Source organism: Gymnogyps californianus, chromosome 5, assembly GCF_018139145.2.
Source record: "Gymnogyps californianus isolate 813 chromosome 5, ASM1813914v2, whole genome shotgun sequence".
Taxonomy (NCBI): Eukaryota; Metazoa; Chordata; class Aves; order Accipitriformes; family Cathartidae; genus Gymnogyps; species Gymnogyps californianus.
The window spans coordinates 57,217,549-57,240,901 of NC_059475.1; the positions used below are offsets into that span (position 1 = coordinate 57,217,549).

General features: G+C 40.5%; 1 protein-coding gene across 4 annotated transcripts in view; it reads right to left on the reverse strand.

Moving 5' to 3' along the window:
• Window positions 1-15,756: 15,756 nt before the first annotated feature.
• BCL11B (BCL11 transcription factor B) overlaps window positions 15,757-23,353 on the reverse strand; it is a 91,775-nt gene continuing 84,178 nt past the window's right edge. For all 4 annotated transcript variants that reach the window (XM_050897787.1, XM_050897785.1, XM_050897786.1 and 1 more), the window contains one exon: window positions 15,757-17,768. In XM_050897787.1, the coding sequence (XP_050753744.1) occupies window positions 15,757-17,768 (2,012 nt within the window). The remainder of the gene's footprint in view (window positions 17,769-23,353) is intronic.

Below are 23,353 nucleotides of genomic sequence, written 5' to 3' on the forward strand. Positions count from 1 at the left end.
AAGATCTCAGACCAGCCCTTCTTCCCTACTGTCTTACCATGCTGGTGCAGGCTGCCACTGCACCAAAAGCCGAAGCCCCTTAAGGATGGCAGCAAAATATGCCTTCCTCCTAACGAGCAGGAGCACATTTCTGAGCTACCTGGGCAGCTTCATTCCACCCCTTACTCTAATCCTAAATTATTCTCAGAGGAGGTGATTTTGTACTGCTCTTCTCTTAACCTCCATTAGACCATCTTTAACCCTACCGTGCCCCTTAATTTTAGTGAGATCAGCCACAGACTAAGACACTATTCAGTGCAGGAGTGACCCTACCCTCCATTTTTGTCTCTCAGAATCAAAGTGTGGGAAAATATTTCACAGCTGCTACCTGTTAACTCCTGCTCCCAAATATTTAAGAGGCCAGTCTGTTTATCATATTCATTTGTCCTAGCCTAAGCAATCAAGTGCTATGCTTGGGGAGCACAGCAACACTGGCAGAACACTAATGGACAAACATTTAGAGAGAAAAACAAGGGAAAACCAAGACAAAATGCTTGCAAATCCTTAAATCTTCTTTAATGTCACCTACAACCCTCTCCCGCAAACACCATGGTAATTGCTAACACTGTGGGTATGGGCTCCAATTAGGCAATCTGCACAGGGTAAACACTTGGGCCAGATCTTGGAGCTTCTGCTAGTTTTTAGCAGCTACAGATCTGGCCTGGGATCTGCCGTTTACCCGAGACAAAGGCGAGAAAGAGTATGTCTTATACGTCGTGTTAGCATTCGAGCAAACATCGTGTTTAATATTAGAAGCCAGTATGCATGTGGTTGCTTAGGAATGAGAAACATCCCATCGATATGCCCTCCGATGCACACCAGGTTGCTGTGGGATGTTTTTGTGCATTCTACTTGAGCAGTTACCAGGGTCTGGAGTCCACGGGAACATGACATTGTAATCTTGGTCATGTTTTATTTATGGCGAGTAGTGCAGCAGATAGGGTGTGTTAACAAACAAAGATGATTGCTTCAGGGGCACTCTCTCGTCCTGAGGTAATTAAGACAAAGTAGTTTCACTGGTTGGGGGATTCATACTGCAGACAACCTTTCCCTTGCTAAAATGATCTGCAGCAACCGGGCCAAAAAGGCTAAATCAGAAGCAACGTGGGTAGTGTTTTATCTTTGGTTGAAGGTGCATCATTAAATGGCACTGGCATAAATTATACTTCTTAAAAATCCATATAACATTAAAAACTACTAAGAAGAAAATGTCAGGCTCAGAGATGTGCAGATTTTCAGCTGGAGAAATATCTGAAGAATTGCTGCTGCGGCCCAGCATCTCTTTCACGACCTGAACTGAAAACAGTGACTGTCACCAAGGCCACCCTAACCACAAACCCTGAGAGATGCTGGCCTGACAAAACATGTAAACTCAGAGTCAGGCTCAGCTGTCAAAGAATCTCAACATCACGAGGGAAATCTATTCCACCGTCAAAGGTCACAACTCAGACACTTACGGCTGCTCACATTTGCTGGTTATTTGCAAACTGTATGGCTGTGATCACAGCCCTGCAGTACTCGCTCCAGAGGAACTCACAGAAATACACACAAGGCACAGCGCAGGTTTCGCCAGGAAATACTCTGAGACCCTCCTCCTTGCCCATTACCTCTTCTCCCTTATTTGTCTCTAGCCCCATCCCTTCCACTGCAGCAAGTCCAGTAGGAAAACTCCCTCCAGCTCCTTCTCACTCTCCATGGCAGGTCAGGCTCTCCCGGCGATGGGCAGGTGCATTGGTTGACTGAGGTCAGGGTGATCCCTTGTGGTCCAACACAGTTGTGCTGTGCTCCCCGCAAAAGCGGAGGATGGCCTTGCCCCTTACAGTTTTTAGCTGACCCACTGAAACAAATGGGAGTTTTTTCACTGACTGGGACAAGCTCTGAGTGAAGCTTGTATGGAAAAACACCTTTTCTTACACCTTCAGATGTCGCTTGCCATAACAACACATCTACCAAAGGATGGATGTTCCTTTAGGACTGAGGAACAAGATCAAAACCAACCAGAGTTGGACTCAGGCGATCTGCACAAAACTTCTGCTTACTTCACAGAGTTTTTTGTATGACGTTGAACAAATAACTTAACCTTTCTGTGCTTCAGATCCCCATTCATAAAGCTACTATAATAACAATTTTTTCTCTTACTGTTTATGTGTGCTGCCCAAAGATATTAAGCCTCTCACAAAGCCAGAAGCAGCAAGCTCCAGCGTTGCTTTTCTGAGACAGTTATAGGCATAGGGGGTATTTCAGAGGCATCAACAATAAAGTATTTCATTTTCAGGATTCCTCATCTTTCGCTAATAGGCTACATTTGCTGTGTAGGATGCTTAGAGCAGTGCTGCTGTCTTCTGTCACCATTAACCCAGAAGAGTGGTCTGCTCAAATGAGAGACAATTTGAAAGGAAAGAATAAATACACTTAATGAAACCTGACAGGTACCTTTCACACCTTTCCAGGGAAAGACATTAATTGCCCCCTTTGCTTTTAACTGTCCTACGTTGATATTTTAAAATAGATCAATATAGTATGAAACCAGTATCTTGATTGCTTGAACTGTATGTTTAATTAGGCTAATTTGCATTTTTCTCTGAGTTAAATTAAGGGCTAAATTCGGGTCTGGTGGAAGAAGGAGGAACTCTTTCAAAGGTTATGTTGCACTAGCTTACACCAGGTCTGAATCTGGTCCACAGGTCTCTACTTACGTTTGATAAATCCTGGGTGAAGGCAAGTGTTGCCATTGAACTCCCTTGTTTAGTAAACATTTTAAAAAACCTTTGCTCTTTTAAGATGCTAATCAAGGGAGTTATGGCCACTGATTTGTGAGGAAAGGAAACGTTTGCCAAGGAAAGGATTTGAGAGTTGCATGAGGTGAAATTCCTTGTGAAGGTGCAGTGGATATGTTTCTTCTTCCAGGTACCATGGAGGCACATGAAACCATGGAGGGGGAGAAAATCTTTACAACATGTTGTTCCCTACTTGAGAAGAGTTATCTCTCTCCTTCACTTTGGCTCCTTCTTCTGCTCTTTTTTGAATAAGCAATCCAAATGATTTCAATATTTCCTCATCAAACATATACTGTAGACTTCTGATCATTTCTTTTGCTCCCTTCAGGACAACCCTCCAACTGGCCTGCATTTTTCTTGAATTGTAAGAACGAACCCACAACTGGATGCCTAAAGTCCTCACCAATGCTGGCCAGAGTGGACAGAGTACATAATGTCATTTGCAGGCTACTCTCTTGTTGATACATGCCATGGTGGTATCTGCCTTTCTTTGCAACAACATGTTGTTGTCTCCCTGTCACTTGTGATCCTTCATATCCTTTTTTTCTGACCAACGGCTGTTTACTGAACTTAGTGAGATATTAAAATAACTTTGACCACCACCAACAACCTTCAACACACTTTTGATCTCTCCCAACTTGGTTTGGTGTGCAAATATAATAAATGTTGTCTCCAGCCCAACATCTAAGGTTATAATGAAACATTGCGCAGAACTGCTCCCAGTACTGACCCCTTAAAACCTGCTCCATTTTGAGAATGGCTCCTCCAAGATGGCTTTGTTCCCCTCAGGCTGTGTGTCTCCCCCTCCCTGAACAGAAAAGGTACCCTGAAGAGAAAATCAGGAGCATGTAGGAATTCAAACAAACTGAAATATGATGTGTGGCTGGTAGACACAGAGGCAAACCAAACAACACTTTACCTGTAGGTATGCAGGTTGTTCTAGTGTCCTGTGTGCTCAGAGGATCTGAATTCATTCTTGCTTAAGCTCCTATTTTGCTTAAGCAGCTATCATGTGGGAGAACTGCAGAAGCAGATCACCAGTCCTCTGGGCCAGGAGTGTTTCACAGGAACCAAGTAACTTCCCTTGAGGCACAATTACCTATACAAATTAGTTCACATTAACAGTTTAGGGAGAAGTCAATGTCCGGTCTTGCCTGGCCAGAGGAAGAATGACCAAAACCTCATCTGTGGGAAAACAGCATGGTGAAGAGAAACATACTGGGTTTACATTGAGGAATCACTCATCACCAGGATTAAAGGGATAACATGAAATCACGTCTGAATAACAGCTAACAAAAGAAAGAGTCTCTGAGTATGGAAAATCATGTGAACTCTGTGGCCAGAGTTTCTGCATATCAAGACAAGTACATACTTCTGGGAAAAACTGCTTGAGAGATTACGTCAGACTGAAATGACAAAAAACCTACTTAATTCTGCTGGCTGATCATTCACATACATGACAGAAGTTCCTACTGATATACAGTCTACTTAATTTACGAATAGCTACTGCTTCCTACTACTCTTTTTGAGGATTGGCTTACTGGGGAACTCACACTCAGTATCACAAAGAAATCATGGTAATTTGGTTTAAAACACTTCTTGCTTTAAAAAATCTGAAGAATATCTTAGTCTTTTTGAAAAATATATCAGATACCAAAACCATTTACCAAGCTGGGGTGGATAGCTCAAATTTGAAAATAACTCTCAGATGGTAAGTAAGTAAGCCTAGCTGCCTTGGCACAACAGAGCGATGCTGATTTACACCAGGCAATGTCCCATTTTGGTTTGCTCTCCCCCAAAGTAGAATTAGAAAATGCATTTCTCTAACTTGCTACTAAAAATAAAAAAATCTGCTTTCTGATCCACATCTAGGAAGAGAATCCACCTTCATAGACATATCCCCATCTCCATTGATCATTATCTCTGTTCTGCATACATCTGCTGCGGAGTATTGTAGCGTCATGGATAGACAAGACATTCTACAGCCATGGTCAAACATCCGTTGCAAAACAAGACGTGCCAATTGAAATTGTACTGCTGAGGTCCTCTCCTCTTCTCAGACTAGCTTGATCTGCCAGCAGAGAACTGGTTAATATACCTGACTTTGCACTAGAGTGGATGAGGAGCACCCATGCGAGCTATCCTGCAACTCTTTTATAGAAAAGATAAACTATGGCAGAGGAGTAAACTGCAAATACTTCACATATCAAACTTCAAAACTAGCACGTACACAGAAACATTTTCATCAGTGAAAATTTTTCATACAGAGACATGACTTTTGATTCAAAATGTGTTTTCCTCAGCAAGAAAGTTCATGTTGTTAGTCGCTGGTAGTTTGGGCATTTTAAATAGCTACGATTTCATACTATTACTTCAAGAGTCTTTGCAACGAGCCAAATTACAGATCTAAATTTGAACCACCTGCAGGTAGAGAGGTTTCCACCAGGGTGTCATTCCGAGAGTTTCTCCATAGGACTACTGGAACACTTATGAGCCATATTGATCTGGAAATGACTCTGCAGTCTGTCCTATCTAGTGAAATGATTAGACCACTGTCCTGGCCATGCGCTGTTTACCCTGAATTTGTGCTATCTGTTGGGTACAGTGATGGGTTTCCAGACCGGAAAAACGGGGAGTTAGGAGTTATGTCTCTCTTTAGTAAAGATGAGGCTAAGCCACAAACTGAGACAGGATGAGTCTGGCATTCCGATTTCTTTATGTTCAGAAATGTTCAGACATTAAAAGTAATAATTTAAGCCATTGGAATATGAGCAGAATAATATCTATGACAGGAGAATTTTTTCTAAAATAACTTTGGACCACTGCCTTATTTTCAAAAGTCATTTGGAAATGCAAAGCTTGTTAAAAATCAATGGGTCTTAGAACTCAAGTTACCTCAAAAATGGGATTTAAACTTCCATTTCACTTAGGTATTTTGAAATGCCTAACAGGCTTGATTCATCAATGATCCTCCAACACATTCCTTTCATCTGAACATTATTACCATGTGAAACATGATTTTCTCCCTTGTTTATATCTCTTAACATCTCCTTCCCTCTCCTCTTCTAATTCTGTAATTGTATCATTTCGTTCTGTCAGTCATTTGGGGGTATTTTGCAGGAATGGTGCTTTTCTCAGTGAAGCTGCATTATGTTACATCATTGCTAAGAATTCAAAGTATTCTATGATAAGTGCCTGGTTTCTGATTAGATTGCTGCAGCCACATCCTGAATAGAAACTACTATTGCTATCAATATCAATTTTCCCTGTTTTTGCTGACGGTTCACATTGGGAATATATCATATGAAGACTTTACTCCTTTGGCTTCCTTCTTCACTCCAAAAATTCTTCTCACCGTCACATCACGGAGAGTTAAATGATAAGAGTTTGTTCTGGAGTGTTTCCATGTCTGCTTGGCTTTTGTAATTTATCTTAGTTTCACTCTTCTCTCTACATCTCACAACAGTGGGAAGACCCATACACCATGACGAGTGAAGCCCCACACCCCCCAAACACACAGGTATTTATATCCATCTTTTCATATAAATTAATAAATATAGTGAGAAAAAGAATTATAAACATACCTCCTAGTGGTATTTTGGTACTGTGGAAACTTCACATGCCCCAGATTAGTCTGGCTAGTCACTGAACTTTGCTTTATGATCTATTGGTTTCTAGTAAAAAACAGCATCTTAGGGATTTTGATAGCGTCTACTAGAATGTTATATGGACATTGCCCACATGCAATGGCTACTGCAATTGTGATTTCTAGAGGGGAAGCAAGAGGTCTTCATTTGTCACTGTAATATCCATTTTAAATCAGCTTTGCTAAAGTAACTGGCAATCTTAAGGATATAGTGCTGTGGACTAAAATGAGCTCAGTTACACTTGTCTGTTAATTAGGAGAAATTCAAATGAAATCAATATTATACTCTAGCTTTCTACAAGTACACTTGAAATTTGAATCTAAGTTATGTACACAGAGATATTGTCCTGGTTTCAGCTGGGACAGAGTTAATTTTCTTCTTAGTAGCTGGTACAGTGCTGTGTTTTGGATTTAGTAGGAGAATAATGTTGATAACACACTGATGTTTTAGTTGTTGCTAAGTAGCGCTTATCCTAAGTCAAGAATTTTTCAGTTTCCCATGCTCTGCCAGCAAGCAGGTGTGCAAGAAGCTGGGAGGGAGCACAGCCGGGGCAGCTGACCCAAACTAGCCAAAGGGGTATTCCATACCATGGAACGTCATGCCCAGTATATAAACGGGGGAGTTGGCCAGGAGGGGGGATCACTGCTCAGGCATCGGTCAGCGGGTGGTGAGCAATGGCATAGTGCATCACTTGTCTTTTCTTGGGTGTTATTTCTTTTTTTGTTGTTGTTATATTCCTTTTCCTTACAATTATTATTATTATATCATTATTATTAGTTAGTAGTGTATTTTATTTTACTTTAGTTATTAAACTGTTCTTATCTCAACCCATGAGTTTTACCTTTTTTTTTTCCTCCTCCCCATCCTTCTGGGAGGGGGGAGGGGGAAGCGGCTGCGTGGTGCTTAGTTGCTGGCTGGGGTTAAACCACGACAGATGTATACATAGTTTTTGCACACTCACACGCATATAACTTGTTAGTCATTGGACATCCATTCTTTATGCTTAAAACATTTTTGAAAAGCAATGTGTATTTTTTGCATTATTGTAATTCCTAGCCCCTTTATAGGAATCACTAAAACATCATTGTTTTCCTTCACATTTTCGTTAGCTTTGATGTTCTCTGATGATACCTATAACTTCTACCATAATCAGCACTGACACTTGCCAACTCTACATCAAAATACGTAAGTGGTCTTCACTTGCACAGGAGGTATCTCACAGGTACCCTGACAGAATAGGAAATAAATGAAAAGATACACATAAAAGGAAACCTACGTCTGACTTTTGTGCAGAAAAAGTAATCTGTAAATCAGTACATTGTCTGTATAACACAATGGACTCCTGATTAGTATGGGAAATAGAAGAACTAGAACATCTTTTGGAACTAGCCTCACCCTCAAACTACAACCACGCCCTGAAGCATGTGTCTGCTCTCAAGAAATGTAGTACCATATTGTTATATCCTGTGATTAAACCCATGGGGAAATGGACAGTGACAAAACTGGATGAAGAATCTTTTCTTACCAGCCAAATTTTTTTCAATGGGTAAGTATAAAATTATATTTGATTCTCTTCTGCATAACGTCCTGTTTAGGAAATGTACTGAAAGAAATAATCTTGCATTGGTAGTGGACGGGCAAAAGGAGTGAATAGGTCTTTTCCATCTCTAACATGTGTGATCCCAGAGAACGGTCTGTCATCTGTCAGACAGTGAAATGCATGTTGTCATTGAGTAGCTAAAGGTCAGTGTTTAGCTGAGCTAGGAGAATAATTCAGAGCAAATCAACTATTAGGCAAATGTTGCCTCTTTTTTGCTTACAAGTTGTCTGCAAATAGATCACAATTTTCTCAAATATATTCATTATTCAGAATTATTTCCTGAATGATTTTGGTGTGTAATTATTGGTCTGCTCACAAGCCTTTCATTTTGAGTGCTCAGTTTTCAAGCTGTTTTAATTGGACGTACAGATCACATGATATCTTTCTGTCCTTTGATAGGGTAAATGTAACTCTCTGCCTCCACTTTCTGGTGGAAACATCCCAGTTATGGAGTCAGAGTTCAATGGCCACTGCGATTCTGCTATATGTTCTTAGCAGGTATGTAAATTTTTTCTATGTAAAACCACTAAGCCAGATTCAATCCCATGGAATACTTATGTAAATCAGGAGTAAATCTGTTGAATCCAAAGAAGCAATATGGTGTAGAATCAGTGTGAGGAATAAGGCCCTTGAGAAATTAATACACCTTTATAACACGTTTCTTCATTATAATAATTACAATGCTGACTTAAAGTACCTCTCCTTTCATACCAAAGTTTGAACTCCATTAGTTCCATTTGGATTTCACAAAGATTTTTCTAAACCTTTTTCCTTTCCTGATTATAATAGAGTTCTTCTTGGGTTACACAAGCATGTGTGAAACAGGAGTATCCAACCTGAGGATGCTGCAGAGACTCATTTGGATTTAGTCATTTGCAGCCTTGTTTGTGTGATTTCTCAGATTTCCTCTGTCAAAAGGGTCTAATCCTGCTTCTTCCATCATGCCAACGTGTGTGAGTAATCAGGGCTCTGACAGACAAGCTCTAGCAGGTCCAACAGTTAAGGCATTACTACTTCCAGGAGGTCCATGCTTCTCCTTGCCAGGCAGATACCACCTCCCCTAGCAGAGGCAGTGGATGGAAAGTCCCCTTGCACCTCCAAACCCTGCCGGCCACAGGCCAGGATGCACAGCAGTGGCTGCTGCTACTAAATCTTCAAACACCACATCAACATCTGCAAGGCCTGCAATGCCTTTAAAGCTGACAAAATGACACAGCAGCGTAAAGCTCCGCTAGAGTGAAGTCATGTTTATGAGGTGTCAAAAACACCCCATTCAAATGCAAACTGTACAAAATTCAGAAGTAAAATGTAACAGCCTTTACAGCTCACTGCAGAAGGCATTCAAAATGAACGTAGCATTTTGGGAATTACAGCGTGAACTATTGCCCAATATAATTGTCAGCGTCGGGTTCTGATTTCATTTTCACTGGTTTTTCATGAGTGCAACTTTTCAAAGCCTGTAACTTTTATATCACTCTGAAGCCTTGATCCAGCAAAGCACTTACACACATACCTAAATTTAGACTGTAGATTCAGGGAGCCTGAGATCAGGAAGGGACCATCTGTAGGAGGTCTTCTGTGGCACAAACAACTTAGCTTCCCCTCCTGACTTCTGAGTTGAGCCAAATACTTTAAAGTCCAGGAGCAGTTTCTTTGAAATGAATTTCATTTACCCACCTGCTTTGAATCACAAGTCTGTTACATGGTTTGCTGGACCAGGGCCTCCAGGAAATCAGAATCTGGTCTCCGACACTCCAAATCTTTACTGAGCTTTCCAATAATGGTTTGAATAACAACTCTCTCATTTAAGATTTCCATGCATTTGCTAACAGTTTGGCTTGATCAAGAGTATCAGGACAGTGAGCTGCCTGTAGCTGTCAGCTCTTATCCTCAAACTGCAAATTGTGCAAAATTCTGCCTTTAACTGTGCATGCCTTTGTCCCTAGCTGAGGAGGAGGAGCAGATGTTTAGCTGGAGTTACATTTTGGTGCTTCTCACACAATAATACACAGTCTGTGGCCCAAATTCAGCTCCTGGTTAAACTAGTAAGTGTTCTCCCTATTTGCACTGGCATCCAAGAAGCAAAACACATTAACAAACTTAGGTGCATACAGCACACAGTTAAGTTTATGGGGATGGAAAGAAACACAAAAGCAAAGTTCTTCTCACCATCTTCAGAAAACTGCGCTAATTGCCCCAAACGTAACATAATTTCATATGAGAAATTTGACTGTTTCAAGCATTATTCTACCATTTTCTCTCAAGACCCCTACTCAGGAAATACATTATATTATATTTAAGTCCAAGGGACGTAAGCAGGACTTGAGCATCTGCTTAGCATCACGCAGGTGCTCACGTGTCCTCCCCAAACAAGAATTCTCTCCTGATTGACTCCCATGAGAACCGACAGAAAATACGGCACGAGTGCTGTCATCTGTACTGAAGCTTCAACTCCTCACTCCCTTCTTTTCTCCCGTTCCCACCCTTCAATTTCAAAAAAACAGGAAAGACAAGATTTGGAGATCAAGTCAAATGTCCAATTTATTTTTATAACTTGAAACTGGAACAAACGTTGTTTTGAACGAGCGTACAAATGAAATGGTAGACACATGCTGAACTCAACATTGTGACAATAAGGGAAAAAAAAGAGGCCAAAAATCTTGTACAGAGAATAAAAGGAACAATAAATATTTCACTAAGCCATATTGAAATGACCTCCAGCCATCTCAACATTTTATCCATAATAAAAAAAAAAGTGCTCTCGTTTTTTAAACAGAGCACAAATACCAAGCAATAATAAATAGTTCCAAACTTGTAGTAAAAGACAAAACCTCCAAGTAAACAACAAAAGCTCATACAATAAGTAATAGAAAAAGGTAATAAAAATATTTTGCCTTGCCGGTACAAATGCAAACAACTTAAATCAACGTTACTTTGCTTTGCAGTTCTAAAATACAAAGAGCACCATAAAAATGAGTTTGCCTGTGATAAACAAAACCTTGGACTGTCTTTTACATAGGACTGGGATGAAATGCTGATTTTTTGATCCTTTCCTTAAAAATCGGTATTTTTCTTTCTAAAACCAGGTTCTTGGACCTGTCCTGTTGCCAAGGGGGTTGACTGGAGTTTTGCTCTGGACTTCAAAGGCAGCAGGACTAGACACAATGAAAGTAATAAATTCAACCTTAAAATAATAATTAAAAGCTATTTAAATTGTGAAAAGAACTATGGCAGCATTCTAGCTATTTTATGTCTATGTTATATTGTGCTTATGGCCTAGTAAACTACAGTTCTTCTAAGCAAGAAGAAAAGGAGGGCCATTTCATTATCACTACAGTCTGCAGAAACACAACTCTTGTGCTTTTGGGTGACTTATTGTTAGTTTCAGTGATCTAAGTCACAAAATTAGACAACTGCTGGTGTTAGCTATCCTGGATAATTAAAAACAACAAGGAGACTGGAGCTCCTAAGCAACTTTTACACTAAAATGAAAGGTGAAAATCTTTCTTAAATCAACGAATTGTGGACTGAAAACATGCAGTTAACTTCTGATCTTCGTTACCCTGATGCATGTCCAAGGGATTCTGCTGAGTTCTGTGACATGACTCTGGATATATACAAATGCCAGAGATCTGAATTTTCACCAAAAAGTGAAAATGTGCCTTTAAGGGACCACATTCCAGCCTCAGCTACACTGGAGTAATCCAGCACTAAGAGTGATGAATAATTCCTGATTTATATCAGTTTAATTGAGATCCAGAATTTGTCCAGAAGTCTTAAGGGTACGTTGTTCAAGCCAGGAAGACATATATCTATCTGTTAGGTAGCTGGACCAAATTCTCCCTGCTGTCACACCCATGCCTCTCCAATTGCTCCAGCAGTTCTGCACGGATGAAAGCAGCAGAAGAATTTGGCATGGCAATATTTTTTTGTTGTTATTTTTGTTTTAAATTTTACCGTCATTTCCTGCAAGAGCGGTGAGCATTTTCTCCTTCTCTCCTTCACTAGAGCATCAGTGCCTCTTCTGCCACCTGTCTTCCCCTCGACCCAAAAGGGAGAGAGCGTGAGAGAGAGAGAGAGAAAGAACAGCAAAGAAGAGAGAAATCAAAAGGCACAGGATTTCATCCCAGTCCCTCAAACATTCAGAAATTTATGGAATGTACGATTAGGAGTGAACAGCAGCAAAGCAGCTAATAACATGGACTGGCAAGACCTGTACACGGAGTAGGTCCTGTTCTGACAGGGAAGAGGAGAGCTGTGCCTGGACCAATTTTACTTCAACCCGGTTACAGCTGTACCAACAGCAGACCATTTTACCATTTTATGTCAAAGGGGATGCAACAGCTCTCATTTTTTGCTATTAAACGACTTTCTTCCAAAGGGCGGTGGCAGGGTGTGGGGAGCAGTGAGTGGGAGGTGGCCAGGAGAGGGAAGATGTGTTGGACATCTTGTTTGGAAGGGGGGGAAAAATCTCCTCTCTCTCTCTCAAATCTGCGGGGAAGCTGTGGGATGTCACCCCAGACACCTTTATGGGAATGGAATTTCATTTCACACGAATAGGCAATAACCATCCAGCCTGGTTCAACCATACCTGGTAAAACCTTGATGCAAGGGGTCCAGGCAACTTTGAAGTTATTTAGAGCCCTGTGGGAACAGCACTTTTTTGTAGGCCATTTCTGACAAAAAAAATATATATACAACTAAAATTATTTGTGAACAACAACAACAAAAAAATTAAAAATAAAAAAGCACTTAATTATTTTGTTTTGTTTCTTTTACTCAAAGGTCGTCTAACAACCCCCTTTTTTCCTGTACAATAAGGACTTCACATACAAATTTTTTTTTATTTTTGCAATATTTTATCCTGCCAAATTAAAAAAATATATTATGGCAGCCTGTTTGTTTGTTTTTATTTTTATTTCCAAATTCACTAACAAAAAGGTACATTAAATCCCTTTAAAAGGACAAGCGTACAGTTAAAAAATTACAAGCTTCAGTAAAAATACAGCAAGTGCCTACATCATATGAATCAACCAATATCAATATCCATTCCAGAAGGGGAAGGGAAGGGGGGAAGGGGAGAAAAAAAGAGAAAAATAGGTACAGGTCAGAAACGTGATTTTTTTTTTTCTGCAAAGCAATAACAATATTAAGCACTTTTTTCTACATACTTTTTCTACATGGTGTAGCAATCACCTTTTAATCCCCAAATACAAGATTCTATACATTTTTTGAAATAAAAATTCAACACCCAAGGCAGAAAAAAATTTACTAAAACTCAAGACTTTACAGTTACAGTGACAAGAACAAATTTATAGACCCACCATTTAAATTTTACTGCAACATTTTCAAGGAAAAAAGAAAAGTTTTTTTTTTTTTTCTTTCTGGTTTTGTAAAATGCCCAGGCATTCTCCATTATTACAAATACTGGTCCACTTTTACAGTAATCAAGAAATTTTAATATATATAATATATACTAAAACCCCGTCACCAAAAGAAAACAATATACACATGGCCATTATGGCATTTTTTTTAATAACCTATTAAGCAAACTTTGAAAAAAAAAAGATTGCTCAAACACACATACACACAATTTCTTTTTTACCCTTGTATGTATTCAATACTGTAAACGTATTTTAAGACAGAGTGCACTAAATTTAACTTTTAAAAAAAATTAGCCGTTGTTCCTGAATTGTTTTTTCTCATTCAATGATAACAACTTGTAATTTGTGTCATTTGAGTTTTAATTCAGCAGTAAATCATTTCCATTCCATTTCCTAAGCAGCGTTGTCCTGAAAAAAAAAAAAGGCTGAGAATAATTCAGCTAATGGATGTCCGAAGTTGTGCTGGGTATACATCTTCATTTGATTGGGTCTTATGGCATTTTCATGTCCACTATCTTCAACCAGTAAATTTTTTTTAAGTAAATGTGGCTCTTTTTTTCTAAAGAATGTACTTTTCTTGTTTTACTTTTTTTTTTAAAAGTCTTTCCATTTCACAAAAACGTTTTGCATTTGTCTCAAGAGACTCAAATAGGAAGATCAGTTTTCAAGGCACTCACGTCAAATTGAATGGCAGTAGAAAAACTGTCCAATAAATTATTTTTATTTATTTTTCTTTATAGTGCCAGTATTGTGAATGCCATGCTTAGCAACACTGACACTTAATCTCAGCTGTTCCTTTACAGTTTAACCCACCTTTGGGCCAAGTAGAAGAAAATGATGTAATTTCTTGTTGAGAAGCCATTTTTGTCTTAACCACAAACAAAAGCTTTAAAGTGCGGGTCAACATAATTAAAATCTCTAACCATAATTGTCCACTGTTCGCTAATATTAGTCATACAAGGCTTTAAAATTTTGGAATTTGAAAGTAGAGCAGGTGCATTTTTCTTTTCTTTACTTTTTTCTGTCATAATACTTTTATCTGAATACAATTCCATTCTGTTCCTAATTAAGTCAAGGGGAAAACTCTTACCTACTTCAGCAGGAGCAGTATCTTGCCAAGACAGGTAAATCAACTAGAATTTATTTTTCCCTTCCTTATAATAACATCATTGTACATCATATAAGATAGTTCTAATATTTCTATTCGTAAACCAAATGCCTGCGAGTTGAGGCTTTTCATTGAGAAGTTCACACTTTCCCATCCTCTAGTAGTTATTTTAACTACAGCAAATGTGGACTAAAGTAAATGTCCTGAACTCACATTTATGATTTTGCAGTTTAAAAAGAAAAATGATGGCATTAGGTCCTCCAAGGTTTGAAAAGAATATTACAATACTCAAGATGTACTTTTACTGTCTCTGGGAAGAGTCACAGGAGGGGAAGAGGGAGGGAAAGACACCCCAAAAAGTGGCAAAATGGCACCATTATGTTGCCATAGCTTTTAACAACAAGAAGAAACTATCTGATAGTAATGCACAATTAAGAATGTTTCTGGTTTTTGAATGTAGCTGCCTTCTGCACCTATGTCTTTTTCGTTGCCATAACTTTAGTGATGAAATCAATGTAGAAAAGGCCTCTATCGTCAGCGACATTGTCAGTGCTACATATTCGATCCAATTCCAAAAGAAAGTGCTAATTTTAAAGATTGTTATCCGCTGTACAGTTTTGTTTTCCCTAATCTTCAAGGTTATTTAAGAAGAGGAAAGGAAAAAAAAAAAGAAAGAAAAAAAAAAGAAAGGAGAAAAAAAGAAAGATTTCTGTTCAAATGCTGGCTTCTTCACAAGAAATTACACACGCTTAGCTTAAATTTCAACAAAGCAGCGGCCCAAAAATTATAATTTTAAAAGATATGTTTCTCCCCTACAATGCAAGTAATCTCAGGCTATGACTGGGTAAAATTAAAAAGGGATACCCAACAAAATTTTAAAAGAAATTTAAACAGAAAGAACAAAAAAAAGTACCTGCACATGCCAAAAAATTACAAAAACCCAATAAATACAGAAATTATTGCACAGTTAAAAGGCTCCACAATTTTTACTGCCTTAATCAACCCTCGGGTTTAATAGAACTTTGTAGACACAGGTTATATTTAAGTGCCAAAGTCTGGCACCTACCATAGTTATGCTAAGTTATGTTTACGGAGGCGAGTTAGGTCATCTTTTCTCAGTTGGCAATAGTTAAACTGTACAAATAAAATGTTACCTAGACCCCTGAAATTTAACCTAGCGGGGGTGGGGGGGGAGGGGGCCTTAGCTTCTTTCTGCCTGCTCAATTTTGACGTCATTTGTCAGCAAATGTTCTCCATGCCACTTTTTCATGTGTTTCTCCAGGGTGCTGTAAACACTGAAGGGCATCTGGCAAATGTCGCAGCGGTAGACCTCCTTCCCTATCTGGCCATGTGTTTTCATATGGCGCGTCAGCTTACTGCTCTGGGCACATGCATAGTTGCAGAGCTCGCATTTGTAAGGCCGCTCTCCAGTGTGGCTCCGACGGTGCACCGTCAAATTGCTGCAGTTCTTAAAGACCTTGCCACAGTACTCACATGTATCGCTCCTGCGCCCTTCCTTCGAACTGGGTCGCCCGGGGCCGGGACCGCTGATGTGGGGGGTGCTGCCTCCGCTCGCCGTGCCACTGCGCCCTGAGAGTCCCCCGTCTAGCATGTCCCCCGGCGGGGTGGAGAAACGCAGGCTCCCGTTCTCCGACGAGTGCTCGGAAGAGGTCGCGAAGGGGGATTGTCGGGAGTCTGTGAATCCGAGGAACGGATCCTTCATGAAGTGCCGCGATGCTGCGTACCCTACCAGCCACTGGGAGTAAACATTTTCGGAAGGTATTATCGTTGCTGGTGGCAAGTCCAAATCTTTCTCTACCTTTATTCTTTTAGAGGAATTGTTTAAACTGGGGCTCGTGATAGGCGTCGGCTTGCGGGGGAACAAGTTTGGGAAGGGTTCACCCGGGCCAAAGTTTCTTCCGTTGACCGTCCCTTCCTCAGTGCGGTCCAGCTCTCCTACCACTGAGTCTTCGTCGCCTGGATCTCTCTGACAGAGGTCTCGAGGACACAAGTCTCGCTGGTCAGAAGACCTTTTCATGAAGCTACTCCTCTTCTGTTTTTCAGCTAGCATGTCGTTATATTGCTGGATGGCACCTAGACTTACATTCTCAATGACTTTTCCCAGGACAAGGGATTTCTCGTCCGGCAGCGACTTGGAGCCATTTTCTCGGTTACGACTCAGCTCCGAGTCCATACTGAAGCTCGATTCTGGCCGGCTCTCGTTTTCGAGCTCCTCTTCCTCCTCCTCCTCCTCTTCCTCTTCTTCATTGTCATGGCCCAGGGAAGGATCGCTCTCGTTCCTGAAATCTGCCTCACTGGATTTCAGTCCCTCTCCAGTGAGCTCGCTTGTGCCTGGCTCGGGGGAACTAGTGGTGGACAGTCCATCGTCTGACCTGCCTGTCATGGAGCCAGCTTTATGCATATGCGTTTTCATGTGGCGTTTTAGCTTGCTGGCCTGGGAGCAAGCGTGGTCACAGAGCTGACACTTGTAGGGCTTTTCTCCTGTGTGACTGCGCCGGTGCACAATAAGGTTACTCTGGAACTTGAATGTTTTCCCACAAAATTCACAGGACTTGCTCTTGGCCTGAGGCTGGGGAGGCGTAGTGCTGCTGGGGGGCATGGGGGGCAGTGGCGGGGTGCTCAGAAAAGGTGATTTAGGACTCGGCTGGAAAGGATTCAACAGGCGATGCATAGGGTTGGTGCGACTGGGTGAGACTGGCGGAGGGGTGGAACTGTTTCCTGCCAGCTCTCGAAGCCTTCTGGAGAAATCCATCGCTGGGGACTCAATTGCCATGGGGTTTAAACGCATAACTCTGTCAAAGGCACTGGGATGCTGGGCAACTAACCCCATTTCTTCGGCACTAAGGCGATGTGGATCCAGATGATGACGAGGCGGTGGGCTGAACAGTGGAGGCGTGTTTGGGAGCCGACCCTCACCAAAGCCAGGGTGTTCGCGCAAGATGGGTCCTGTCATCCGCAAAAGATTGAAAGGGTTGTTGTCTCCAAGGAAATTCATCAGCGGGGACTGTGCAACAGTCTCCGGTCCCAGAGGAGGAGGGATGGTGATGCGTGGAGTAAGGGAACTGTTTGAAGGGCTTGTTTCCAGGTAGATGCGGAATCCATGTGTGTTCTGGGCATGCTGAAGCAAGAACCAAGCGCTATTAAAAGGCTGCTTGCATGTTGTGCAAATATAGCTTGAAGGCTCATCTTTACCTATAAAAGAAAAACAGAAAGAACACTCAAAAAATAATACAGCAGAGAACATTTAAATACAGTTGGCATGTGCTTTATTTTGCTAATACATTTCCTCCTTGGCATTTCTGAAAGAAGGACTTAATTGCAATGTATTGACTGATATAAATTGTTGAACAGCACATTTACTCACCACACTTATTCACTTAACATGTATGACAAATATCACACATAAGCATTGGTGCTATATACGTTTATATCCTCTAACTTGCAAATAAAACCTTCCTTTATGACGCATAAGTATCCAAATCCTTTTATTCCACAAAAAGGAATTTGTTTCAAGGGATTTATGACTACAGACAAAAACCAAGGAAAATGCAGTGTGGTAGGTTTTACAAGGCACCTGCAAGGAGCTTCAGTGTCATTTTCACTCTTTCATTTTATATTTTTCTATACTTCATGCAGCAGTCCCCTGAGATCTTGCTGAATTTAATTTATACATGCTTCAGTCACGCCAGCACTTCCATTTTTAAAATACTGTGTAGGTATTTAGCTGCACAAGTCCTATTCAAGTCAACAGGAGCTTGGAAAACGTACCCTTGCATAAACCACTTTGACGTTCTTTTTGCCAAAACACCAAGAAGCCACTCAAATGAAACATCCGGTAATCAAAGTCGACAGCACAGTTGCAATTAACAGTAACAAATGTCGGGCCGTGCTTGAACTGGGTCCCAAGAATTTCTGAGCCTGAGCCTGCCCTCCAATGCAGAAATGCTCACCGGAGCCAAAAACATTGTTCTGTTTGCCTTTCTAGCCTCTTTGAACAACTGCATAAAGGTGGAAAGCATTCCTTTAACCTTGATTCAGCTTTACATAAAGGACAGGTGTGGACAAGTCTGCACTACAGTCATAATTTTGCTAGCTAGAAAATTCCAGTCCTGGGCACAATATAAACTATGCGCTATCTTCAAAAAGCACTCCCTGCGCCCCCCCCTCCTTTTTTCAATCCCTCTGCAAGACTCTGATAAATTCATAAATATGTGTCAACTTGAAAATCATGATCCAGGATTTGTTTTGTTGTTGTTTTTTTAAATGAGGGGGAGGTTTCCTGAAAAACAACTACCCATTTTGGAAAATCTAAAATTAATTTCTTGTTTGTTTGTTTATGAAAGCACATACTTTGGCTAGCGATGGCCCCACTGCACCTAAAGGCACTAAACTTCCTGAAAGTTCAAAGCCTGACCCAAGCTTCCCGCCTGACCCGTATCTGCATAATGACCCTGAAGCCCGATCCCAGCCCCTCCACAGGAGCTCAGATCCGAAGCTGAACTACACAACCCCTTTCTAGATGAGGGGACTGCAATTCACACAAGCCTGTTGCTTGAGCTTGAAAATGAAAGAGTTTATAAGGTGAACAGAACCGTATTATCGAAACTACCTTTGTAAAGAGGAATGACTCATAGCAGTCAAAAAAAAAAAAAATTAAACTCAAGCACACCAGGTGAAGCAGGATTGCTGCTGACTGAATTCCCCTCTTCTGGCTGTTGCAGGAACGGCTGCTGCTAACAAAACCTACAAAACCTTAGACAAGGAGGCTAGAAGATTATCTGCCTACCTATCAGCCTGTCAGTCTATCTAATCTTATCACCCAATGAACATCCATAAAAGCTTAAAGGAAAAAGCATCTATCAGATTGAGACTTATTTACAAAGGTAGGTGATAAATGTGGTGCAGCTCCTCACACTCCTATTGATTTAGTAGGGCTATTGCTGTGGATAGCAGCTTCAGACCCCAATTTCAGAGAAGCCAGCTCTCCACAGCCAAGAAAAAACGTACAAAACACGGCGGGCGTTTCTGCCTGCCTGACACAGCCCCTGTGCCCCGGCCCTGCATGCTGCGTCGTACGGGACAGACCCAGTTGCTTTGATTAATCTCTAACAACCGCTGTTGGAAAAAACACAAGTTTGGGAACTGTGCTCGGCTTGGAAAAAGTGCCCGTAACTGCTATTGACATTAATGAAAGCCACATACAAACACAGAAAGGAACTGATACATTATCCCTTAAAAATCTACTCAGCGCTAAGGCAGTTAGGGAGTTTTATGTCAGCTCTGCAGCCAAAGCAACAGTAAATGCTCCCATTATTACTTCAAATATTTAGATTTCTGTTTCTTACAGAAATATGATGAAAATGTCTAGACCTTTAACTTTTCTTGCACGGCAACATGTGTAGTATAAAAAGTGACAGAAATCACTGAAGCAGACTAAAGTATATAACATACTCTGTCAAAAGATTTTTTTAACAATATGTTTTACCTCAGCTCACCCTAGAATAGATTTTAATAAAGCCCCTTCTGAAGTGTGATCTAATAGCAAATGAAGTGCAGCATCTTACAAGGTCATATATCTTCAAATTAAAGAGTGCTCTGCACCCTTCACCTTCATTTTATCCACTCTAATTAATCGATTTATTACCCACAGCTGTTTGATTCTTTCATTTTTAAAGTCACAGCATGCATTATTTTTTGTTGTGGGGTTTTTTTTCTTTAAAAAAATAAAGTGTATGAGAGAGTGTGTGTGCGCGCATGCATTCTCCTTTCTTAGCTCAAGAGCTGACAGGAGGAAGAAAGCAGCTGTGTATTAGACGACAACGACGACAACGACAGCAACGCGTTTACTTCAGCAAAGGCACATATGTAAGGAGAAAAATTCCTGAGCAGGCTGAGGATCAAGGCCAATCTAAAACTGAAATGGCTGATTAAAAAAATTACCCTCAAAATGGCAGCTGGCTGGATGCTTGCTACTACATGTTACATGGAACTGAGATGTTTTGTTTTGTTTTGTTTTGTTCTCCAAAACTTCACCTCCGTGAAATTCAAGTGAGGAAAGTAAATCCCCCTCCTTTTTAGTTTTCTTTCAAACAGAGCAAATTAGTGCTATTAGTGATGTAAGATTTACAAGCTAGCAGTCATAAAGCAGTCTTGTCTTCCTTTTTGTTTTGTTTAGCTTTTATGCTCCTTAACACTCCTCTTCAGGAGACCCCGACACGACAGCAAAATTGACTGCTGGCTACCTGGCTACCAGTCTCTGACTGCTTCATGAGTGTTCGTGTGTACCTGCTTGTGTATATATATATTTTAACTTTCACAACCCTCAAAGACTCTCCCCAGACTCCCCGTTTAAAAAAAAAAATGAAAAAAATAAAATAGAATGTTCATTTCCATATTATCACTTCATGGTTATCTTGCCTAGAAGTTGCCCTGAGCAGTGTAGATGCTCACTTTTAAGAACAGAACAATGTCAAAAAGTCTTTGAAGATCCACTCGGAACATTTTTATATTCAAAAACTTGCTAAATATTTTAAACATGCCCAGAAACAGCCACGTATTGCTCAAGAATGATCCTTATATTTAATAATGCAGTGCACCTACACTATAAAACTCTTTGTTATAAGGCTACTTTGATATATGGCTATCTTAATCCCTTGCCACCTGCACTGAAGTCTGCCTAAATACCCACTTTATGACAACTAGCTATATAGGCTTTGCCATATGCAGTCTTTATCACTTTAGCATGTGCTTGACTTTGAGCATGTGAGTAATCAACATCAGTGAAACTTAAGCATAGGCTGAAGTGCTCTGTTGGATAGTGATGAAATTATTCATGTGCTTAGAGTTAAGCACAAGCCAAGACTTCATTAATACTGTTCAATGAATTGCACATGGATTCAACCCTACAGTCTGCAACTAGGCATGATTTTCGGGGCTGATGGCTCAAGTATAATTTTTTATCTTTACATATAGTGGGTAGATACAGTGTACGTACTGAGATGAGACATCCAGGCCACAAGCCCTGAGCAGTCAAGAGTAGCTTCAAGGTTGCACTAAAGCCAAACAAATACTGCCACTGGAGTTCAGGCATGAGACAGGTTTGTAGGGCTGGATCCTACTGAAACACAGGTGTATAGGTTCAGAAATATTGATTTGAAGGCTAGGAAGGACTGTGAAATTAAAGAGCGAGAAGACTGGGATAAACGTTAAGGGTTGCCCTTGTCCAATTCCTGACCCAAGGGATGCCCATATCTATGCATCTATTCATATCTATGGCAGATGCTCCATTATCCCACTTCAAAGGCAACCCAGATGGAGAGTCTACAAGACTTCCCAAAGTCTACTTCATTCCTTCTCTCCTTTACCATCATGAAGGTTCCCCAAATGCCTAATTTAAATCTTTCTTCCTGCAATTTAAGATCATAATATTTTGTCCTACCTACATGTACATGAAAAACATAGAAAACAATTTAGTCTGCACCTCACATAGAGATATCATCCAGCCCAGTGATTTGCAGCTGAACCACTTCATGTCTTTTAGCACCCCCTTCTCCCAACTTGATTTGGAAACGCCAAGTGAGAGAGAATTCACTATGTATTGGAGTAGTCTGTGGCAATGGTTGACTACCTTCAGTATTAAAAAATCTGTCTTCTTTCTGATTTGAATTGCTGAGTTCAATTGCCAACCATTAGATCTTGTTATGTTTTTATCTGGTAGATTAAAAATCTCTCTAGTATCTTCTCCCTAAGCAGGTAATTATAAACTATGAACTTATTGAACACTCTTGCCTTTTCTGTGTATTATGACGAAAGATGGTCTTTTCCAGAAATATTAGAATGTGTTCCCTCCATTACTGCATGACAGATTATGTTCCGTAAATGTCAAAGCAATAATGAGCTTTCTTCTCTTTCATGAACAGCACAAAACAAAGCTAAATTCAGATCCTGCCTCCCAAATTCTGCCCTTACAGGGGGCAGTGAAGAAAAGACAGGTCGGTTTGCCCAGGCAGCCTGAATCCCCTGACTTATCTGTCCTCTGCAGTCTGACTTGTATCATTTAGTGATACGCAGATCATCCTTGCCCAGTTGGTACATGATTTTCTATATACCCTGAATGCTGAGCACCTTTGCCCTGGAGGTAAATTTCCCTCAAAATGCCCTCAGTTATTCTGGATACCATCAAACAATAATCAGTGTGAGATAAGAACTGTTGAGAATTCATTATTTTCTGCTGGGCTACAGTGACCTCCAGTGCCTTACGAATCCTCCCCTCAGCATGCCTGAATAATTCCATTAGCTGTAACAAAGAACTAACTCCCCCCACTTTTTAATCACCCACCCATAACCCCTGCCAGGACTGTGGTGAGGACCTGCAGTCAGGTCTGCACAACCGCTGCCATTCTTTACCTCTAGCAATACTTTCCAGATAATGTTTCTGGTTCCCTTTACAAAGTTACAACAGCAGCAATAAAAATGTTAAGGAATTTTAATACTGCTTTACTGTGCCTTTAGAAGTTCAGGAAAAGTAGAAACTTGCAAGCTTTAAAGAAAGGACACCTTTTATTGTAGCACTCAGGAACAGACATGTATCCTACAATCTTTCCACCAATGTTACTGTCTTCTCCACCACTCGATTTTTAATGAGCATTTAAATAATTACTCCTTGTTATTATGACGGTTACTCTAATAATACCAATAAAGGTAGCCTGGATGCTCCATAAAAAACACACCTTTAATTGAATTATTATTAAATTAAAATGCCATAATTGAGAACACTA